Raw genomic sequence first — 18,065 nt, 5'->3', positions numbered from 1 at the left:
CACAGAATTCTGGACAAACTCAGCAGGTCTGTGGAGAGAAAAAATTTGAGTCTGGTAAGATTTGTCAGAACTGAAAGAAGAATGATACTTATTGAAAAGGCATTTATTTACAGCTCATTCAGAAGAACTGTTTTATTTGGAAATCACTGGTGACATTCATTATCAAAGTATTTAAGAGCCGAAAAGTGTGGTGCTGGAAAAGCACAGTCAGGCAGCATCTGAGGAGCAGGAGAGTCGACATTTCGGACATAAGCCCTTCATCAAGAATGTGGAGGGGGAAGGGGGCTAAGAAATAAATAGAGGGGTTGGGGTGGGGCTGGGGTGAAGGTAGGTCGGAAGGAGGTAAGTAGATGCAGGTGGGAAGTGATTGTGATGGGTCAGTGGGGAGGGTGGAGCAGATAGGTGAGAAAGAAGTTAGACAGGTCAGGTCAAGAGAGCGGTGCTGAGTTGAAAGATTGGATCTGGGATGAGGTAGGGGGAGGGGAGATTTGGAAACTGGTGAAGTCAATGTTGATGCTGTGTAGTTGAAGGGTCTTGAGGTGGAAGATGAGGCGTTCTCCCTCCACTTGGCAGGTGGCTTTGATTTGATGGTGGAAGAGTGCCAGGATTTGCATGTACTTGGGGGAGTGTGAGGGGAAGTTGAAGTGGGTCGGCCACAGGGCAGTGGGGTTTTTTGGTGCGTTCCCTGAACCTTGGCACTTGGTTTCCTGATGTAGAGAAGACTACATCGAGAGCAATGGATGCAGTAAATAAGGGGTGGATAACAGTCAATCAGCAATGAAGAGGCATACTGGGTATGAAATGTTAACTCTGTTTCTCTCTCCACAGATGCTGCTAGAACTCCTGAGTTTCTCCTGCATTTTCTGTGTTTATTTCAGACTTCTACTGACTTCATCCAAGAATAAAATCTGGCATAGTGTGAGACAGTTGTCTGATCCTTTCCTGCCAAGCCCGAGATTCCCAAGTGTGAGAACAAAAATGTTCTTTTCATCAGCAGTAAATCTTTGATTGAAATTTATTTACAGCCATTCTGTTGTTAACACCTACTTCCTTTTCAGATAACTGGTGAAGTTATTGGTCAAAGTATTTAAGTGTCAGTAATTTCTTTTTTGGACGGATGTGGAGAATTATGGAAAGAAAGAAAAAGAATCTGAAAGAACAGATGCTCTTTGTCATTTTAAAATGACAATGCCATGTTGACTCTAACTTGACATCTGAAGTAATATTGTCCCAGAAGGCAGTGTTTTATTGGTTTTGGACAAAGATTCCTTGAAATAGTAGCTGTTGGCAGACCCTCACTGAAAGGATCTGCCAGAAGCACTTGTTAACAACAGATATATTCTATCATGATAATGTTAATATTTATGACTTTTATGAACGTACTGACACATGAACTTGTGAATTAGGAGCAGGAGTAGGCCACTTGAGCTTGCTCTGTCATTCACCAGGCTTAAAGCTGATCTGATGACGAGATATCCCAAACTGCCTTTCACCCCCTTGCTAAACAAGAATCTGTCTACTTCTGCCTTAACAATATTCAAACATTCTGCTTCCATCATCTTTTGTTGAAGTCTTCCAAATGCTCTCACCACTCTTTGTAAAAAATGGCATCCTCATCTTTGTCTTAAATGGGCAACTCCATATTTTTGAGCAGTTTTCTCTAGGTCTAGATTTCCCACATGAGGAAATCTCCTTTCTACATCGAGCTGTCAAAACTCCTCAGCATGTTGCAGATCAATGCATCTACTCTTATTGCTGTAATCTCCAGTGGACACAAACTTAGTTTGTGCAACCTCACCTAAAAATGGATGATTGTCCAAAGTGGACAACTACGCATTTCCCCACATTATACTACATTTGCTAAATGTTTGCCTATTCGTTTAATCCAACTGTATGTCTTTTGTAACTTCTTTACAGTTTTGCTGTCTTAGCTATCTTGGTGTCATCATTAAATTATCTATCCATACTATCTTTGGTCCCTTTATCAAAGTAATTTGTAGATATTGTTAAAAACTCAAGGACAGGGGACTGATCCCTATGGCACACCACATGTTACATCATGCCAATCAGAAAACAAAATAGCCATTTATGCCTACTAGGAGAAAGTGAGGACTGGAGATCAGAGTCAAGATTATGGTGTTGGAAAAGCACAGCAGGTCTGGCAGCATCCGAGGAGCAGGAGAATCAACGTTTCAGGCAAAAGCCCTTCATCAGGAATGAGGCTTGTGGGTCAGGGGGGCTGAGAGATAAATGGGAGGGGGGTGGGGCTGGGGACAAGGTAGCTGAGAATGCGATAGGTAGATGAAGGTAGAGGAGAAGATGATTGATAGATTGGAGAGGAGGTTGGAGTAGATGGATGGGAAGGATGATCAAGACGGCAGTGCTGAGTTGGAAGGTTGGGTCTGGGATAAGGTGGGGCAAGGGGAAATGGGGAAACTGGTGATATCCACATTAACCCATGTGGTTGCAGGGTCTCAAAGCGGAAGATGAGATATTCCTCCTCCAGGTGCTACACCAGTACCATTCCCCACCTTTTCCTCTGCTAAATCGATGGCTGTATCCGCGCCACCTCATGCTCCCGCGAGGAGGTTGAAGAATTCATCAACTTCACTAGCACCATTCATCCCAAAGTCAAATTCACCTGGACCATCTTGGACACCTCCTTCCCTTTCCTGGACCTCTCCATCTCCATCTCCAGTGGCTGACTGACCACGGATATCTACTACAAACCCACTGACTCCCTCAGCTACCTGGACGACACCTCCTCCCGCCTTGCCCCTGTAAACATGCCATCCCTTATTCCCAATTCCTCTGCCTCATTGCATCTGTTCGAAGATGATCAGTTCTACCATAGCACATGCCAGATGGCCGCCTTCAAAGACCACATTTTCCCATCCCATGTGGTTGATGATGCCCTCCAGCGCATCTCCTCCACTTCCTGTACCTCCCCCCTAGAATCACACCTGCCTCAATGCAACAATGCAACAAGGATGGAACCCAACGGTCGTCACCTTCCGCCCCACCAACCTCAATATACATTGCATCATCCTCCACCACTTCCACCACCTACAAGCAGACCCCACCCATAGGGATATATTTCCCTCCCCACCCCGATAAACATTTCAGATCTTTTCAGAGAACATATTTGGGACTCCTGCACCAACCAACCCTACTGCCCTGTGGCTGAACACTTTAACTCCCCCTCCTACTCTAGTAAAATGTTGCTACCAATACCATAAGATTTTATTTTCCATAATAACTCTTTGATGTGACCCCTTATTAAATGTCTTCTGGAAATCTTAGTCTGTTAATTGCACAGTGCCCCTTTATCCATAGCACTTGTTACTTCTTCCAAGAGCTTCAATAAATTAGTCAAACATTATTTACCATTGACGAAAACAATTTGGATATGTCTGATTACTTTTGAGTTTTTCTAAATGCCATTTCCAAATGCTGTAGCTTCTTTAATTAAGACATCTAATATTTTCCTGATAATAGATGTTAAGGTATTTAAACTGAAGAATTCTGTTTTCTGTGTCCCTTCTCTTAATAAAATGTTCCATTTACTTCTTTGTAATTGATGGAACCTTCTCTGAATCAGGTAAAACTTGAAAAATTAAGACCCCAACACATCAACTATCTCACCTGAATAAAAGCGATATGCTGTGGATGCTGGGAAGCTGGAACAGTAGAGCATGCTGGAGAAATTCAGCATTTCTGACAGCATCTGCAGAGAAGAGAGAGAAATAGAGTTAACATTTCGAGTGCAGTATGACTCTTCTTCTGAACTAGTCACTATCTCTTCACTAGTCAGCTAATTCTGAAGAAAAGCCATACCAGATCTGAAATATTATCTCTATTTTTCTCCAATTTGTCGCATTCTGCCAGTCTAGTATGGCCTGCTGTCTGGTTGTCATTACAATGTGCTGTTAAGATCACAAGACTGCGACGTACAAGCTGAACTAGGCTGTTTGGCCCATCGAGTCTGCTCTGCCATTCCATGAGGCTAATCTTATAATCTTCAACTCTTCTTTCTTGCCTTTTCCCATTACTCTTGGTTCCCGTACTAACTCAAAATTTGTTTTATCTTAACCTTGAATATATATACAATGATCCAACCTTTACAGCCCTTTGTGGTAAAGAGTTCTACAGATTCATTAATCTGCAATGGAAGAAATTCATCCTCATATCTGTTCTAACTGGGTGACCCTTTACACCAAGTGTATGGTTTCTTGTCCTAGACTCTGTCACCAGGGGCAACAACCTCCCTGTATCTACCATGTCAAGATCTCCAAGAATCCAGCTGGGACAGGAGTTTCTTTGATTTAGCACATCTTTCAAAATTATGATTCCTCATCTCCTGGCTGTTTAACTTAAACCCTTTTTATTTTGCTCATGCGGCTTGTTAGAATACTGGTCCCAGCATGGTTCAAGTGTAGGACATTGCAATGGTACAATCTCCACTTTCCCTGGTCCTAGTACCAGCACCTTATGATGTGGAACACACTTCTACCCTCCCAGACATGCATTTATTTCTGATCCTATTTGCCTAATGCCAATTTGCACGTGGCTCAGGTAATAAGCCAGAGATCATCACTTCAGAGTTTTGCTTCTTGATTCTTGCTGTCGCAGAAGTTCTTGCTTTGTCATTGGCACCTCGATGGACCATAACAATTGGATGCTCACCCTTCGGTTATTAGTTGCTGTCCAGCCCTAAGCAGGTGTCATGAACCCTGGCAGCGACAATACAGTCTCAGCTCTTTGCTGCAGAGTATGGTGTCAACACTGTATTATCCTCCAGTCAATGATGTTCCTTTTCGATCTTCCCACCGCCAACCTGTGTGGCTTTCTGTGTTGTGGTGCCACAGTCAGTTAACCATTCCAGCCCACAGCCCACATTCTCCTCCCAACAAGTTGAAAGAACCTTAAACCTATTGAGCAGTTACAAAGGCTGAGACAGCTGTACTCCTGCCTTCTGGTTTCCTTTAGCTGCAGACACAATCCCTCAGTACCTGCACAGAAGATCCTATCCTAAAGATTAATTGGAAGCACTAGCTTTCGGAGCGCCACTCCTTCATCAAGTGGAGCTAGTGCTTCCAATTAAACCTGTTGGACTATAACCTGGTGTTGTGTGATTTTTAACTTTGTACAACCCAGTCCAACACCAGCATCTCCAAATCTAACCTAAGGAGTGTGACTACCTCCTGGTACCAAATAGCTAGATAACCCTCACTCTGATGTATTGCTTGTGTTGATGATCTGCAGCTTGTCCTTCAACTCAATAGCTCTGAGTTGAACTTTTTGAACCACTTAACTGCAGGTCTGGATCATACAGGCAAATGGGCTCCAACATGCTGCAGCCGTGATATATCACCTGTCTTGGCATCCTTAATTTTTTATAATCAACCATTCTATTTTTATTCCAATTAACCTTGCCACCTTTCCCGTACAATGTAAACTTTTAGGATCAGAGTTTGGTTATAAACTCTTGTGAGGTTGATTTTTCCCTTGTAGTAGGGCAAAAGGCAATTCTTACAGAGGAAATTAACTAGTAAAAAACAAAGCATTTCCTTCCTCTAAATCTTTACCCAAACCTCAGAACAGTGTTTAAAGTCACACTCAGTGCTAAGGTCACTGAGGGCTCTGTATTCATATACTCAACTTAGCTCAACCCCAAGTACAAAAAGAAAAGGTTTAAGTTAATTTCTTTAATTAATATGGTCTTTTCCCTGGGGTGGGGAGTCCACAACTGGAGACATAGGTTTAGTGTACCAGGGCAAAGCTTTAAAAGGGACCTAAGGGGTAACGTTTTCACACTGAGGGTGGTGCGTGTATGGAATGAGCTGCCAGAGAAAGTAGTGGAGGCTAGCACAATTTCAATATTTAAAAGGCGTTCGGACAGGTATATGAATAGCAAGGGTTTAGAGGGATAGAATGGCAAATAGATTAATTTAGGATATCTGGTCTGCATGGATGTGATAGACCAAAGGGTCTGTTTCCGTGCTGTACATCTCTATGACTTTATAACTAACTGAACTGATCTTCGGTGAAGAGTTACATTCCTTTGCTTAAGCCTGGATAAAATTTAGAAGTTAAGTAGCAGATCTCAGTTGAATGTGAAATGTAAAAACAATTAAATAACAAAGAAATTAAGATAACCCTCACTCATCTGACCTCCTGCACTTTGTTCAAGATTGCACTCAATCTGCCTCAATCTGTAACTTCTAAATTTTTACTCTGCAGCCAGTAGTGGGGGAAAATGACAACAGGTCTCCCGAACTACACTACTCTCCTCTCAGTTCCCTTCAATACTACTGAGGCCCCAGGCAAAAAAATAATTATTTAATTGACAGGCCTGTTATTAAAAATGTATGCTGCTGTTTCTGTCAAATGCAAATGGCCCAAATAATGGAATATTTGCAGAGTAGTGTCTAGCCCTTGCACAGTATGGAAATTGGTCATTACTAAAGGCACAAATGACAGTCTTTGCTATCCCACCATACCCTTCTTCATTTATCTTTGACAAAATTGACCATTTCTAATGCTACATCTTTATTGGCGTGGTGGGAAGAACTTCCCTTACTTTGTTCCATTCTTTGTAAGAGAATCACCTGCAACAGCTTTTCGTATTCTTGTGCCATTACCTCTGGAGTGCCTCAAATATCTCCCATTGGTGCCCTCTTCTTTCTCATCTAAAGGTTGATTCGATGCCATCAACTGAAAATGTGGCATCAGTTTGCACCTGTATGCTGAAGGCACTCAGCTACACCACAAAACCATCTCACTCCTCCATTATTGCCATGTTATTAGACTGCTCATATGACATCTAACTCTGGATGAGCAGAAAATCACTGTGAAAATTGGGCAGACTGGAGCCATTTGTTTCCAGGCGCAATCTTCAATCCAAGCCTACTGACTTCATCCCTCAACGTGGCAAGTGTATGAGATGAACCTAGAATGTTCGTAAGCTTGTGTTACATTTGCCGTCAAGGTGACTTTGTGATCCCATAGACAAACCATCATCATTATGATGGCCTCTCTTCAGCACCTTAACAACTCGGAGTTTGACCCTGCTGCAGCTCATCTGTTGTTTCCTTAGGCAGGGAGACAAGGACCCATGGGCACAGCCTTAAAATTAGAGGGTGCCAATTTAGAATGGAAATGAAGAGACATTTGTTCAGCCAGAGAGTGGTGGGCCTGTGGAATTCATTGCCACGGAGCACAGTGGATTGATAAATTCTTGATCTCACAAAGAATTAAGGGCTACAGGAAGAGTGCAGGTAAGTGGAATTGAAATACTCATCAGCCATGATGGTGGAGTGGACTCGATGGGCCAAATGGCCTTGCTTCCACTCCTGTATCTTATGGTTTGATTGAATCTACTGAAACCCTCACTGATTCTTTTGTCATTTTTAAACTTGCTGATTCCATCTTATTCCTGGACAGTGTCTCAATTTTAACCTTCTCTGAACACTTCACATCGTAGAAAACTCTGCCACCCCTGTGCTAACTGGCACTGAGTCCAGCTCACCCATCACTCACTGAGCTACACTGGCAAAGCTACCATTTTAAAATGCTCATCCTTCTTTTCAAATTCCTCCATGTTCTTCCCCTTCCCTATTACCGTAATCTCTTGACCTCCAAGATACATCTCCTTACTCTTTCAGTGCTGAGCTTAATTATTTAACCATTTGTTCAAGTTCTTAAGCTGCTAAGGCCTAAGGCACTGGAATTCTGTCCCTAGATCTCTCTCTGTTTAATCCTTTAAGATACTCCTTTAAATCCAACCCTTTAACCAATTATTTTAGTAAATTGTCCCAATATGTCTTTGTGATTCAGTCTCACATTTCAATTTGATTATGTTCCTGTGAAGCACTTTGGGGTGTTTTGCCAAATGAAAGGTTTTATATAAATTCTAATTGTTGATGCCTGGTTGACCAACAGTTGATTTATTTTTAGCGTTATTTCCTTGTGTTTCAGGGTACACCCGGATTGCTTGGCTTCAGGGGTGCCAAAGGCAGCCAAGGGCTCCAAGGGCGAAGGGTATGTGGAACAATCTCTTAGCTGTTAATTGATACTTAGTAAAATGGAGCTTCTAAACAGGTCAACTGAAAAACTCAGAAGGAACAATTTCCCCTGAATCAAAACTCACCTTCTGATGTAGGTCACTTAACCAAATCTGAAGTAACAATCCCTTTTATGAGTTTTACTGGAATTGCTTTTTGTATTTACAAAGTACAGAGGGTCTCCAATTTGTGAACTTCCGAGTTATGAATGCTTGTATTTACGAACGTGATCCCATACAGGGGTGCAATTCTAAAGACATGATGTATAAAAAATTTCCTGTACTTGACAAACAACTGTTTTACACAGTCTGGTCTTGCATTCAGACTTGTGTACAACTACTGAGCCTACATTCTGAATGGAACCAGTTTGCTGCACAGGCACTGCCTTTGGTTGCTGCAGGCAAATGGATAGAACAGTTGCAATACTGCTGGTAGTCACAGGGGGTGCTAAGAGCATGGTAAGGTTTGTGAACCGATAAACTAAATATGGAATCTGTGTGTGTTTATGATTTAATATAATGCTAATTGAGTTGCTTGCGTCCTTGAACGTCCAGCTAATTTTATCATAAACATGTTCAAGCTGGAAGTTTTCACTTTTCAAGCTTTAACATACTGACGTAAGTAGAATCTTGGATTCTTGAGTGTGTGTGTACATGACGTACTTAAAGCTGTCACATATTTTCTTGGGCACATTGATTTTAATTTTCAGGGTACTATTTATGTTCACAATGTAATATTTAATTTTTAGCTCAGATCAAAGTTCTAGAAGTTTTTGACAGATTCCCTCCTGTTGCTGATATCATTATATTATAAACAAATAATAGATTTTCTCTGGCCTGTTTGACTCAGTCATTGTCATTTTCTCCTGAGTCAGATTGCAGATTCAAGACCCACCTCAGGACCTAAGTACATCAGAGTCAGGAGTGAAACTGAGGCTGTCTGCTTAATGAGACTATTTGAAGAGAAACCAAGATTGACAAACGTGGCACATAATTACAAATTGCTACATCGTTGAATTATTGTGAAGCACTTTGAGTAGATTTTATGATATGCTATGTGAAAGCAAGTGCTTTGCATAGTTTCTGGTGAAGCTGTAAGTTTATTCAACCCACCACATTTGTTGGTGGACGTGCCGGCAAAACATCTCAATTATTGCTTACATGTCTCCACCAATTGTACCAAACTTCCTTATTTTCTTTTTTCTCAAAAATAGTTCACTCCATTTTGTTTATTTAATTGTTGTGATTTGAGCATGTCATCTAGGCTGCCATTTCAATGCAATTCTCAGGACAGTGTCACAGTGCTGATTTCAGGATAAGACATTAAACCAGGGCCATACCTGCTCATTCAGTTAAAGGTGTCCTGGACAATATTTATTCCTCAATCAATGCCACTAAAATAATTCATCTCATCGATTATCACATGGCTAATTGTGAGGAACTGCTGTGCAAAACTTGATTGGAATGTTTATGACGTTACAACAGTGACTACACTTCGAAAATACTTCATTAATTGCAAAGGGCTTTTGGATATATTGAGGTCGTGAAAATTGTCACGCACAAATGGCAGTCTTTCTATAATTGTTAAAGGAACTTTAGTTAATCTAGCAATGTTTGTGGATCTGAATTATTTATTGCATCAATAGTGCTAAACAATATTAGCAAGTAAAAATCATGTTGACAATTGTTCTTACTTGCCATTTATTGCCACTTTGAAATTGTCTGAAGGGTGTAACTGGAGATATGGGTGAGAAAGGAGAATCTGGAACAGTTGGACCTCGTGGACCACAGGTTGGTACAGTTTCTTGTCAACAATAGGTTTGTGTTAACTGAGGTTCAGACTTTGATAACATAGTGCTCTACAAAGAGAAAGCTGATTGAACATGGGGCAAAAGGTCAGAATGATATATAGATCAAGATGAGTTTGCACAATCTCCCCATGTTTACGTGGGTTACCTCTGATGCTCTAGTTTGCTCTCTCAGTAGAAAAATGTGCAGATTAGGTGGACTGGCCCCATGCTAAAAATTCCCCCTTAGTCCAGGGTTGTGCAAGTTAGGTGATTTAGCTATGGTTAAATGAATGGGTCAAAGTGGGATCAGTGCAGACTTGATGGACCAAGTGGCTGTTGTACACATATAGGGATTCAGTGATTCTATGATGTGTTACTTCAATTCTTGGACTGCATGGAATTCTTTTTTATTTCATAAATATGCATTATTCATAAAAAACATCTTTGTGTATGTGTGTGTATATATTCGGTTTTCTACAGTACCATATCAAGGAAACAAAAATTGGAGTTTGACTCTATCCAAACAAACCAAAGTCATATCTTACATATTCAAGACTATATTTACATGCATTTGAGGCACTAGAAGGCTTCGATAACTGCCAGGAAATTGGCAAGGGAAATGATTGATCTATTTCTATTGTGCTGTTAGCTCAGTGCCTGGAATGATTCTGGGACGTTGTTAAGTCAGTTGTGGATTATGGATGGTTTGCATATTGCTGTCTGAGTTACTGTGGTGCAGCTGATTGAAGCTGACTAAAAAATGTAGTGTTGTCACTTACACATTAATAAGCAGGAACTCCTTTTGAAAATGGACTCCTCTTTCAAGTTATGAATCTTTTTAAAATACACAGTGCCAGGAACCTGGGTTCGATTCCAACCTTAGGTACCTGTCTGCGTGGAGTTTGCACATTCTCCCCGTGTCTGGGTGGGTTTCCTCTGGGTGCTCCAGTTTCCTCCCACAGTCCAAAGATGTGCAGGTTAGGTGAATTGGCCATGCTAAATTGCCCATAGTGTTCAGGGATGTGTAGGTTAGATACATTAGTCAGGGGTAAATATAGGAAAGTAGCGAGGGGAATGTGTCTGGGTGGGTTACTCTTCAGAGGGTCTGTGTGAACTTGTTGGGCCAAAGGGCCTGTTTCCACACTGTAGGGATTCGAGAAAAAAGGACTCCACCTATTTACTGAAGCATGGGAAGGTCCCAGAATTTACCAGGTGGTGTTGTCACATGCCCTTACTGTTTGTAAAATGTTGGTGGAGAAGAGTAGAAGTAGCCACCTGCCTGACTCCTCTGGGCTCCTACAATGGCCCACCAGCTTACTCGGGGAACTGGCAAAATAGAATGGCCCAGGAATGTGCCTGGCATGTAAACTGACTCCTTTCCATACCATTTTAGTAGCCTTCATGCCTCCTAACCCAATCCTCTCTGCTGCTCTCCATATTACAGCACACAACCAAAATTATCCCCAGTGAATTTTCACATCTTTTTAAAATACTTCAGATGGATTAGCAATCTCACTTCAAGAAGCAGAAAAGACAGAGACCTAGAATAGTTAGGAAGACAAGTTACTTGTTAGCTAGTGTTTATATGTATGTATGTCTGTGCGTAATAGACGTGGTACAATCATGAAGATTATGCATTCAGTGTTAGGATCATACTTGACTTGAGCCTGGAAGGGGAATCTGAAAAGAGCTCAATGCCATCAATTACAGTGGTCTTGACTTTCCATCCATGCTTTCGAGTATCACTCAGAAAATGAAGATTGAGGTGTTTTGTTGCTTTCTGTACATGATGAGCTAATTCCACAAGTTATGGATTCTTGGTAATGTGCACCACCAAAATGTTGCGCAAATAAATTTATTAATTAATCGCTCGAGGCACTGAGAAATTTAAAGATGTTGAAGGACGTGAATTCTGTTTGATGTCACACAGGGTTTGGATGGGTATGACAGCACTGGAAGGCCTGGATCAAAAGGACAAAAGGTGATGAGCAAAATTCAACAATTGCATGCTTTCACTATTCTATTACTCTCACAGTAAGTGGGGAGTTTATTTTTGCTTTTGATGCTCCCTATCCAGAGATTGTAACCAGAAACTTAGGCACATGTCTGCCCATATCTTTAGGACCTTTTGATCAAGGTTTTGACTATCTGACCTCCTACCTCCTCATTATTCAGAGGCAAATTTCGTGAAGTACCTTGTAACATCATTATAGGTGCCAGATAAATGGCTTCCTTTTTGAAGAAAACACTTCAAATTTAAGCAGGAGCTAAGCTGTGATGATTACAATGCCAATGTCTGCAACAAAGATGTCTAATTTCTTCTCTCTTGTTATGATTCAAGGGAATACAGGGACCCCCTGGTTATCCTGGTCAGCAGGTATTGGCTACATTTGTAAAAATATGTCCACATTTCGGCGATTGTTTTTCAATTAAAAGACATTAACAGTTATTGTGTACGTTGTGTTCTGAAATTTTAGGGAGTAGATGGTCCTTCTGGAATCGAGGGCAGAAAAGGACCCAAAGGAATAAGAGGACGCAGGGTATGATATTTATTGAGTTCATTAAATATTTTGAACCTGTGGATCATCCATTCATGATTTAATAAGGTAATCTAGCTCTTCTGGCAAATGAAAGATCGTAGAAATTCCCTTCTCTTTGACAAAATTTACAAGTACTGAAGTTTACGGGAAACCCCGAATTTCAAAAGGAGTTGCATTTTGTGGCGTATTGTGAAATATGAGACTACAGTGCATTGTTGACACCATTGGCTCAGATTTTAGAGCTAGCAGTGGAAGCATATTGCTCACAGCTCAGGTTGAGTAAACTGCCTATTGGGTTTTAATAGGCTGGAGAGCACAGAGTTCTTCTTTTTCAGTGTTATTTTGAATGTGGTGTCCTCTATAGGGGACCCATAGAATGTGTGTACAAGGCAAGTAGCAGGATTTACCAATCATATTGTCGAATTCTTATAAATCACCAAGGAAGAAAGTCAAAGATAGGAAATATAAAATACATTTAAATAATTGCAGAGAAAATCAATTGGGTTTGGGGTACACACACAGGATTAAGGGAGAAACTTGTATATAAGAGCACAAATGCTTAATGGCCAATTTTGTGGAGAAAGATCTGGATAATTAATTTTCTCCTGTTGGAATAAGACTCCACATTTTTATAGTTAATTTTTCAGATACAGGAATCTAGTTAATAAGTGAATATGACTTAGTTTGCTTTACACACCTCCGTTATTCCTCATTGAACAAGACTGAAGATTTTCATTGGTCCTCCACGTGCATGAACTGCAAACGGCTAGCATACAGGTATAGCAGGTAATAAAGAGGGCAAATAGAATTTCAGCCTTTATTGCCAAAGGAATCGAGTGTAAAATTAGGGAAGTGTTGTTGCAACTACGCAAAGCATTGGTGAGACTGCGTTTGGAGTACTTCCTACAGATTTGGCCCCTCTTAATTGAGGGGGGATGTAATTGCATTGGAGACAGTTAGAGAAAGTTACTAGATTAATCCCAGAGATTAAACAATTGTTTTATGAGGAGAGTTTGATCAGTTTAGGCCTGTACTTGCTCGAGTTTAGAAGTTTGAGAAGATATCTAATTGAGGTGTATGACAGGTGAAAGAGGATTGACAAAGCAGACATGGAGTGAATGTTCCCCTTGTGGGCCCATCTAGAATGAGAGGTCATTGGTTTAGGCTATGGTTCAGCAGATTTAAGAGCATGATGAGGAGGAATCATCACTCTGAAGGGGGCCATGAATCTGTGAAATTCACTACCCCAGAATGCAGTGAATGCCACTGAATGCATATAAGGTGGAGATCAACAGATAGACCTTTAGCTAGTATTGGGTTGAAGGGTTATGGAGAGTGGGCAGGGGAAATGAGGCTGAGGTGAGATCAGTCATAATCATATTGAATGGCCTAGCAGGCTTGAGGGGCTGGAATTCCTGCTCTTAGTTCTTATGTGTGGTGTAATAATACTCAGTTAGGCTCTTGCTTTGGCAGTGATTTTCTGCGGAGATTTCATTCTCATTGACAACAACATCCAGATTTCTATTTTAAAGAGCATTTATGGAAGCCAGAGTTGCCATCACTTTTATCTAAAAATAGCAGCAAGTTCTGGCAGCCTCCCTGTTAGTGCGGCTTATTTGGGGTTTTGATTCAAGGTGATCAGATTCTTCGCTTTTATTTATAGAGTTTTTAACTTATCTATTTTTGTTTGGTTAATTTGATTTCAATTGATGACAGTTGGGGTAACTCAGTGCCATGCTGATTAGCTCTAGCTCTAGCAGAGTTGACCTGAGTAGCAATTCCAAGTGTAGCCTGTTCTGATATAACATGACAGTTCCGTTCCTGTGTGATCTTGGGTTATAGGAGAATCACGTAATAGCAGCACCATTTAAATCCAAGTGAACTGAGTCGCGTTATAGCCAATACAGGTAAGGAAATTTCGCATTCTATAAATAACAGTCTAAATTCTTCAATCGTGTTAAAGTCAATTTGCATTGAAGAAATGCACGTTATAGCAGAACTGACTACAATAGTGTTGAGAGTTGTATAACAGGTTATCATCAAACAACAAGAGTGAGAGCCATCCATAGGTATCAATGAAATTGTATCACTTTTATGTGATGTTATTTGGTTTTCCTCCTAGTTGAAAGTTTAAAGATAGAAGTTGCAATTTTAATGCAAGAATCCCATAATAATGAACTAGTTATCATTCACAGTAGTGTCTAGGAAATGCTGTAAAACTCATCAAACAATTGAGAAACTTGTTCCTTGTTGGCCACTTTGTATTAAATGCCTGAAGTTTATGTGCTGAATTGGGGCTCTGCTGATCGTACTTCCTGGAAATATAAGCTTACTTCTGAACTGTTGATGTCTATGTCAGTCATAACCAGATCCTTCCCTGCTCCAAAAGGTAATTCTGGCAGAATATGTCTGTTCACGCTGATTGAGAGAAAGTGAGGACTGCAGATGCTGGAGATCAGAGTTGAAAGGTGTGGTGCTGGAAACGCACAGCAGGTCAGGCAGCATGTGACAAGTAGGAGAGTCAATGCTTTAGGCATAAGCCCTTCATCAGGCTTATGCTTGAAACTTTGACTCTCCTGCTCCTTGGATGCTGCCTCACCTACTGTGCTTTCCCAGCGCCACACATTTTGACTCTGTCCATGCTGATTGTAAGCCCCAAGTGCTCAATTGCAGCACTTCTAAAATGATACAGCTTTCCCTTAGCAGATTAATATATTGTCAGTTACAAAGGAGAGTGACTTACCTAGTTATGGCCAAGAACATAAATACAGCACAACAAAACAACAGTCCAGATTTTACAACCCAGTTTCATGTGCGTAACTGCAAAACATCCCCATTTTATTGCAGTTTGTCCTTTTTATTAATCAACTTCTTTGGACGTGTTACAATACATCTTGAATGTTCAGTTCCTCAGTCACTGCTGAACAGTGCTATCAGTGTGGATCATCTCCAAGGTGTATTACTGAAATTCAAAAAAGCTTTGCTCACCTTTGATAGCACTTTCCAAACCCAACTTTCTGCCACTTAGAAGCATATAAGAGCATTATCACCTGCAAGTTCCTCTCTGAACCACAAATCATACTAATTTGGAAATATTTTTAAGTTGTTTTTTATTTCAACTAAACTTGCTTCTTCATTGCAAGATCAATATCATAGAATGTCCTCCCTAAAATCACTGTGGGGATAACTATACCACATTAAGTGCAATGGTCAAGGGAAACATTCACCACCACCATCTCAAAGCCAAAAAAGGATTAGCAGCATCGACATTCTGTGAAGGTATTAAAAAAAAATTGCCATTGCCCTCTGGTGGATCTGAGCCATTTTTCTCCTGGATTTCGCACATTTAAGACCATGATCCTAAAGGACAAGCTTTAAAAGGTGACGCTGCTGAACATCACAATATACTCCAAACCTCACAAAGATCGTGAACAAATCCATTCCAGATCCTAAAGTTGGGCAAATTTAGCTGAACTATAATGAAAGGTCTCTCATTAATATATGAATTTGGAATATCCCAGCTTGCATTAGCCATTACATCCACTAAATGTTTCAAGAAAATGAGATGTCTTCAGTGTTTCAAATGACTGTTGCTTAATCTTTTCTGTTTGAGGGCGACTCTGGCCTTTCTGGTGATCGAGGAAACCCAGGAGAAGGAGGATTTCCAGGAGTAAGGGTAAGGTGCCTAATGAACGTGGTTCTGGATTATCTCCAGTGATTGATTTTTTTTAACATACTGCTGAACTTTTAACCTGAAGTAAACATGGATTTGGGATGGTGGTGACTTGAAAGTATGAAGAGTAATTATCCTGAACTAAACTTGTTTCTGATGCACTAGGTCTGGTTTTAACTGCAGCTTGATGGTTGTCTCTGTAAGTATAATAATGACACTGTGAGACTTACAATCATGACGTTTTCTAATGTTAGCTGCTGCTGACTAGGTTTTCAGGACATTGGGATACCCAGCAGCTTCACTGGTCAGTTGAGGATTTGGTGATTCCTAAGTTAAGTGACTTTGGATCAAGCTACCTGACTGAGAAGCCTCCACAATCAGGTAAAAACAATGACTGCAGATGCTGGAAACCAGATTCTGGATCAGTGGTGCTGGAAGAGCACAGCAGTTCAGGCAGCATCCAACGAGCAGCTTTATTCCTGATGAAGGGCTTTTGCCCGAAATGTCGATTTCGCTGCTCGTTGGATGCTGGCTGAACTGCTGTGCTCTTCCAGCACCACTGATCCAGCCTCCACGATCAGGCAACCTCCCTCTGGCCTTTCTCTCAAAAACATCAAACGCAAATGTTAGTGTTCTTCAACCACAGGAGGTCTGACTGCTGTGCTGTCTACCTCAGGTTCTCAGGCCCTGGGATTGCAGTCCTTTATTTCAGTACTATACTCCTTTGCTCATCGCGCAAAGCTTACCCTACCAAGAAATATTTGAAGCTCATCGATAAAGAGAAGAGCAATATTAGTGAAATCTGTACGTGTTACAACAGAAATGACATAGGGGTGTGGAATGATTCTGCAGAATAATAAATTTTAACCACGTAGGGACATTGGAGACTTCCTTGAACTTATTCCGCTGTTCCATCAGGTCACAGCTGAATTGTATCTTAGTTCACTTTGTCTGCCTTGATTTCATATCTTTTAAAAATCTTAGTCAAACAGAGACCTCTAACACAACGTACGCAATATCTGACTGAGAGTGAAATATCATGGGAGTAACAAATGAGAATTTTATTCTGAAAAGGAAAACCCTCAACTTGACTATGGCAAGATTAAAGTTTGGATGATTCATCACCACTCATGTTTACTTGATAGAATAAATGACCTTGAAGAATTTCATTGTAGGGTTACAGAGCATAACAAGCTGAATGCGACTTTAGTGATATTGAAATGCTGGATAACAGGCTTGTCATAACTGCCACAATTAGCCACAGAGAAAATATTCTGTCAGCTAATGAATAGAGTCATCAAATTAATAACAGAGGACAAAGAGGATTTATTTTTGTTGCACTACTGTGGTAATAGGGCAATCGTCTATAAAATCCTTTCTTAAACATCTTCACTCATTTGAATTCGTAGAAATTTAGCTATGTGGAAATCTTACTGAATGAGTTTATGAGAGATTATCTTGATAAAATAACATCTGAGAAATCTTCACACAGTGAACTGGCAGCAGCAACGTTTATACGTTGAGAGAGAGAGAGTGTGAGAGAGTTAACATAATGCCGACAGCACCAGTTTTTCTTGAGGCCAACCTTGCCAATTGTTAGCAGCCAGATTTATTTTGCTGGGGTCTGTCTGATCATTTCATGAGCAGTGGTGTGATTTGAAACTTACTCCAAGCTTGAAATAATGCTTAAGCCCTGATGAGGGGGAATATGCATTTCAACATGAGCAACAACTTATATTTTTGTATGCTTTTAATGTAACAACACATCGCAAGGTGCTTCACTGGTACAGTACTATATATATATTACAATAAGCGCATAAGGAGATTTTTGATCAGATAATGATAAACTTGGCTAAAGAGGTAGGCTATAAAGAATATCTTCAGTGAAGAAGGAATTCTGGAGCTTAGGCCATGTATAACTGAAGGCACGGCTACCAAAGGTGGAGGATCTATTCCTGAGATGCTGCCTGGCCTGCTGTGCTTTGACCAGCAACACA

General features: G+C 40.7%; 1 protein-coding gene across 1 annotated transcript in view; it reads left to right on the top strand.

The window, feature by feature from the left end:
* The window catches only part of LOC132832154 (collagen alpha-6(VI) chain-like), a 115,578-nt gene that overhangs the window by 81,636 nt on the left and 15,877 nt on the right, over window positions 1–18,065 (top strand). Inside the window, exons 23-25 of the mRNA XM_060849903.1 lie at window positions 7,981–8,043; window positions 12,333–12,395; window positions 16,009–16,071. Coding sequence (XP_060705886.1) covers window positions 7,981–8,043; window positions 12,333–12,395; window positions 16,009–16,071 — 189 coding nt within the window. The remainder of the gene's footprint in view (window positions 1–7,980; window positions 8,044–12,332; window positions 12,396–16,008; window positions 16,072–18,065) is intronic.

Source organism: Hemiscyllium ocellatum, chromosome 34 (genome assembly GCF_020745735.1).
Source record: "Hemiscyllium ocellatum isolate sHemOce1 chromosome 34, sHemOce1.pat.X.cur, whole genome shotgun sequence".
Classification (NCBI taxonomy): Eukaryota; Metazoa; Chordata; class Chondrichthyes; order Orectolobiformes; family Hemiscylliidae; genus Hemiscyllium; species Hemiscyllium ocellatum.
This window is presented reverse-complemented; position numbering and strand designations above follow the sequence as displayed.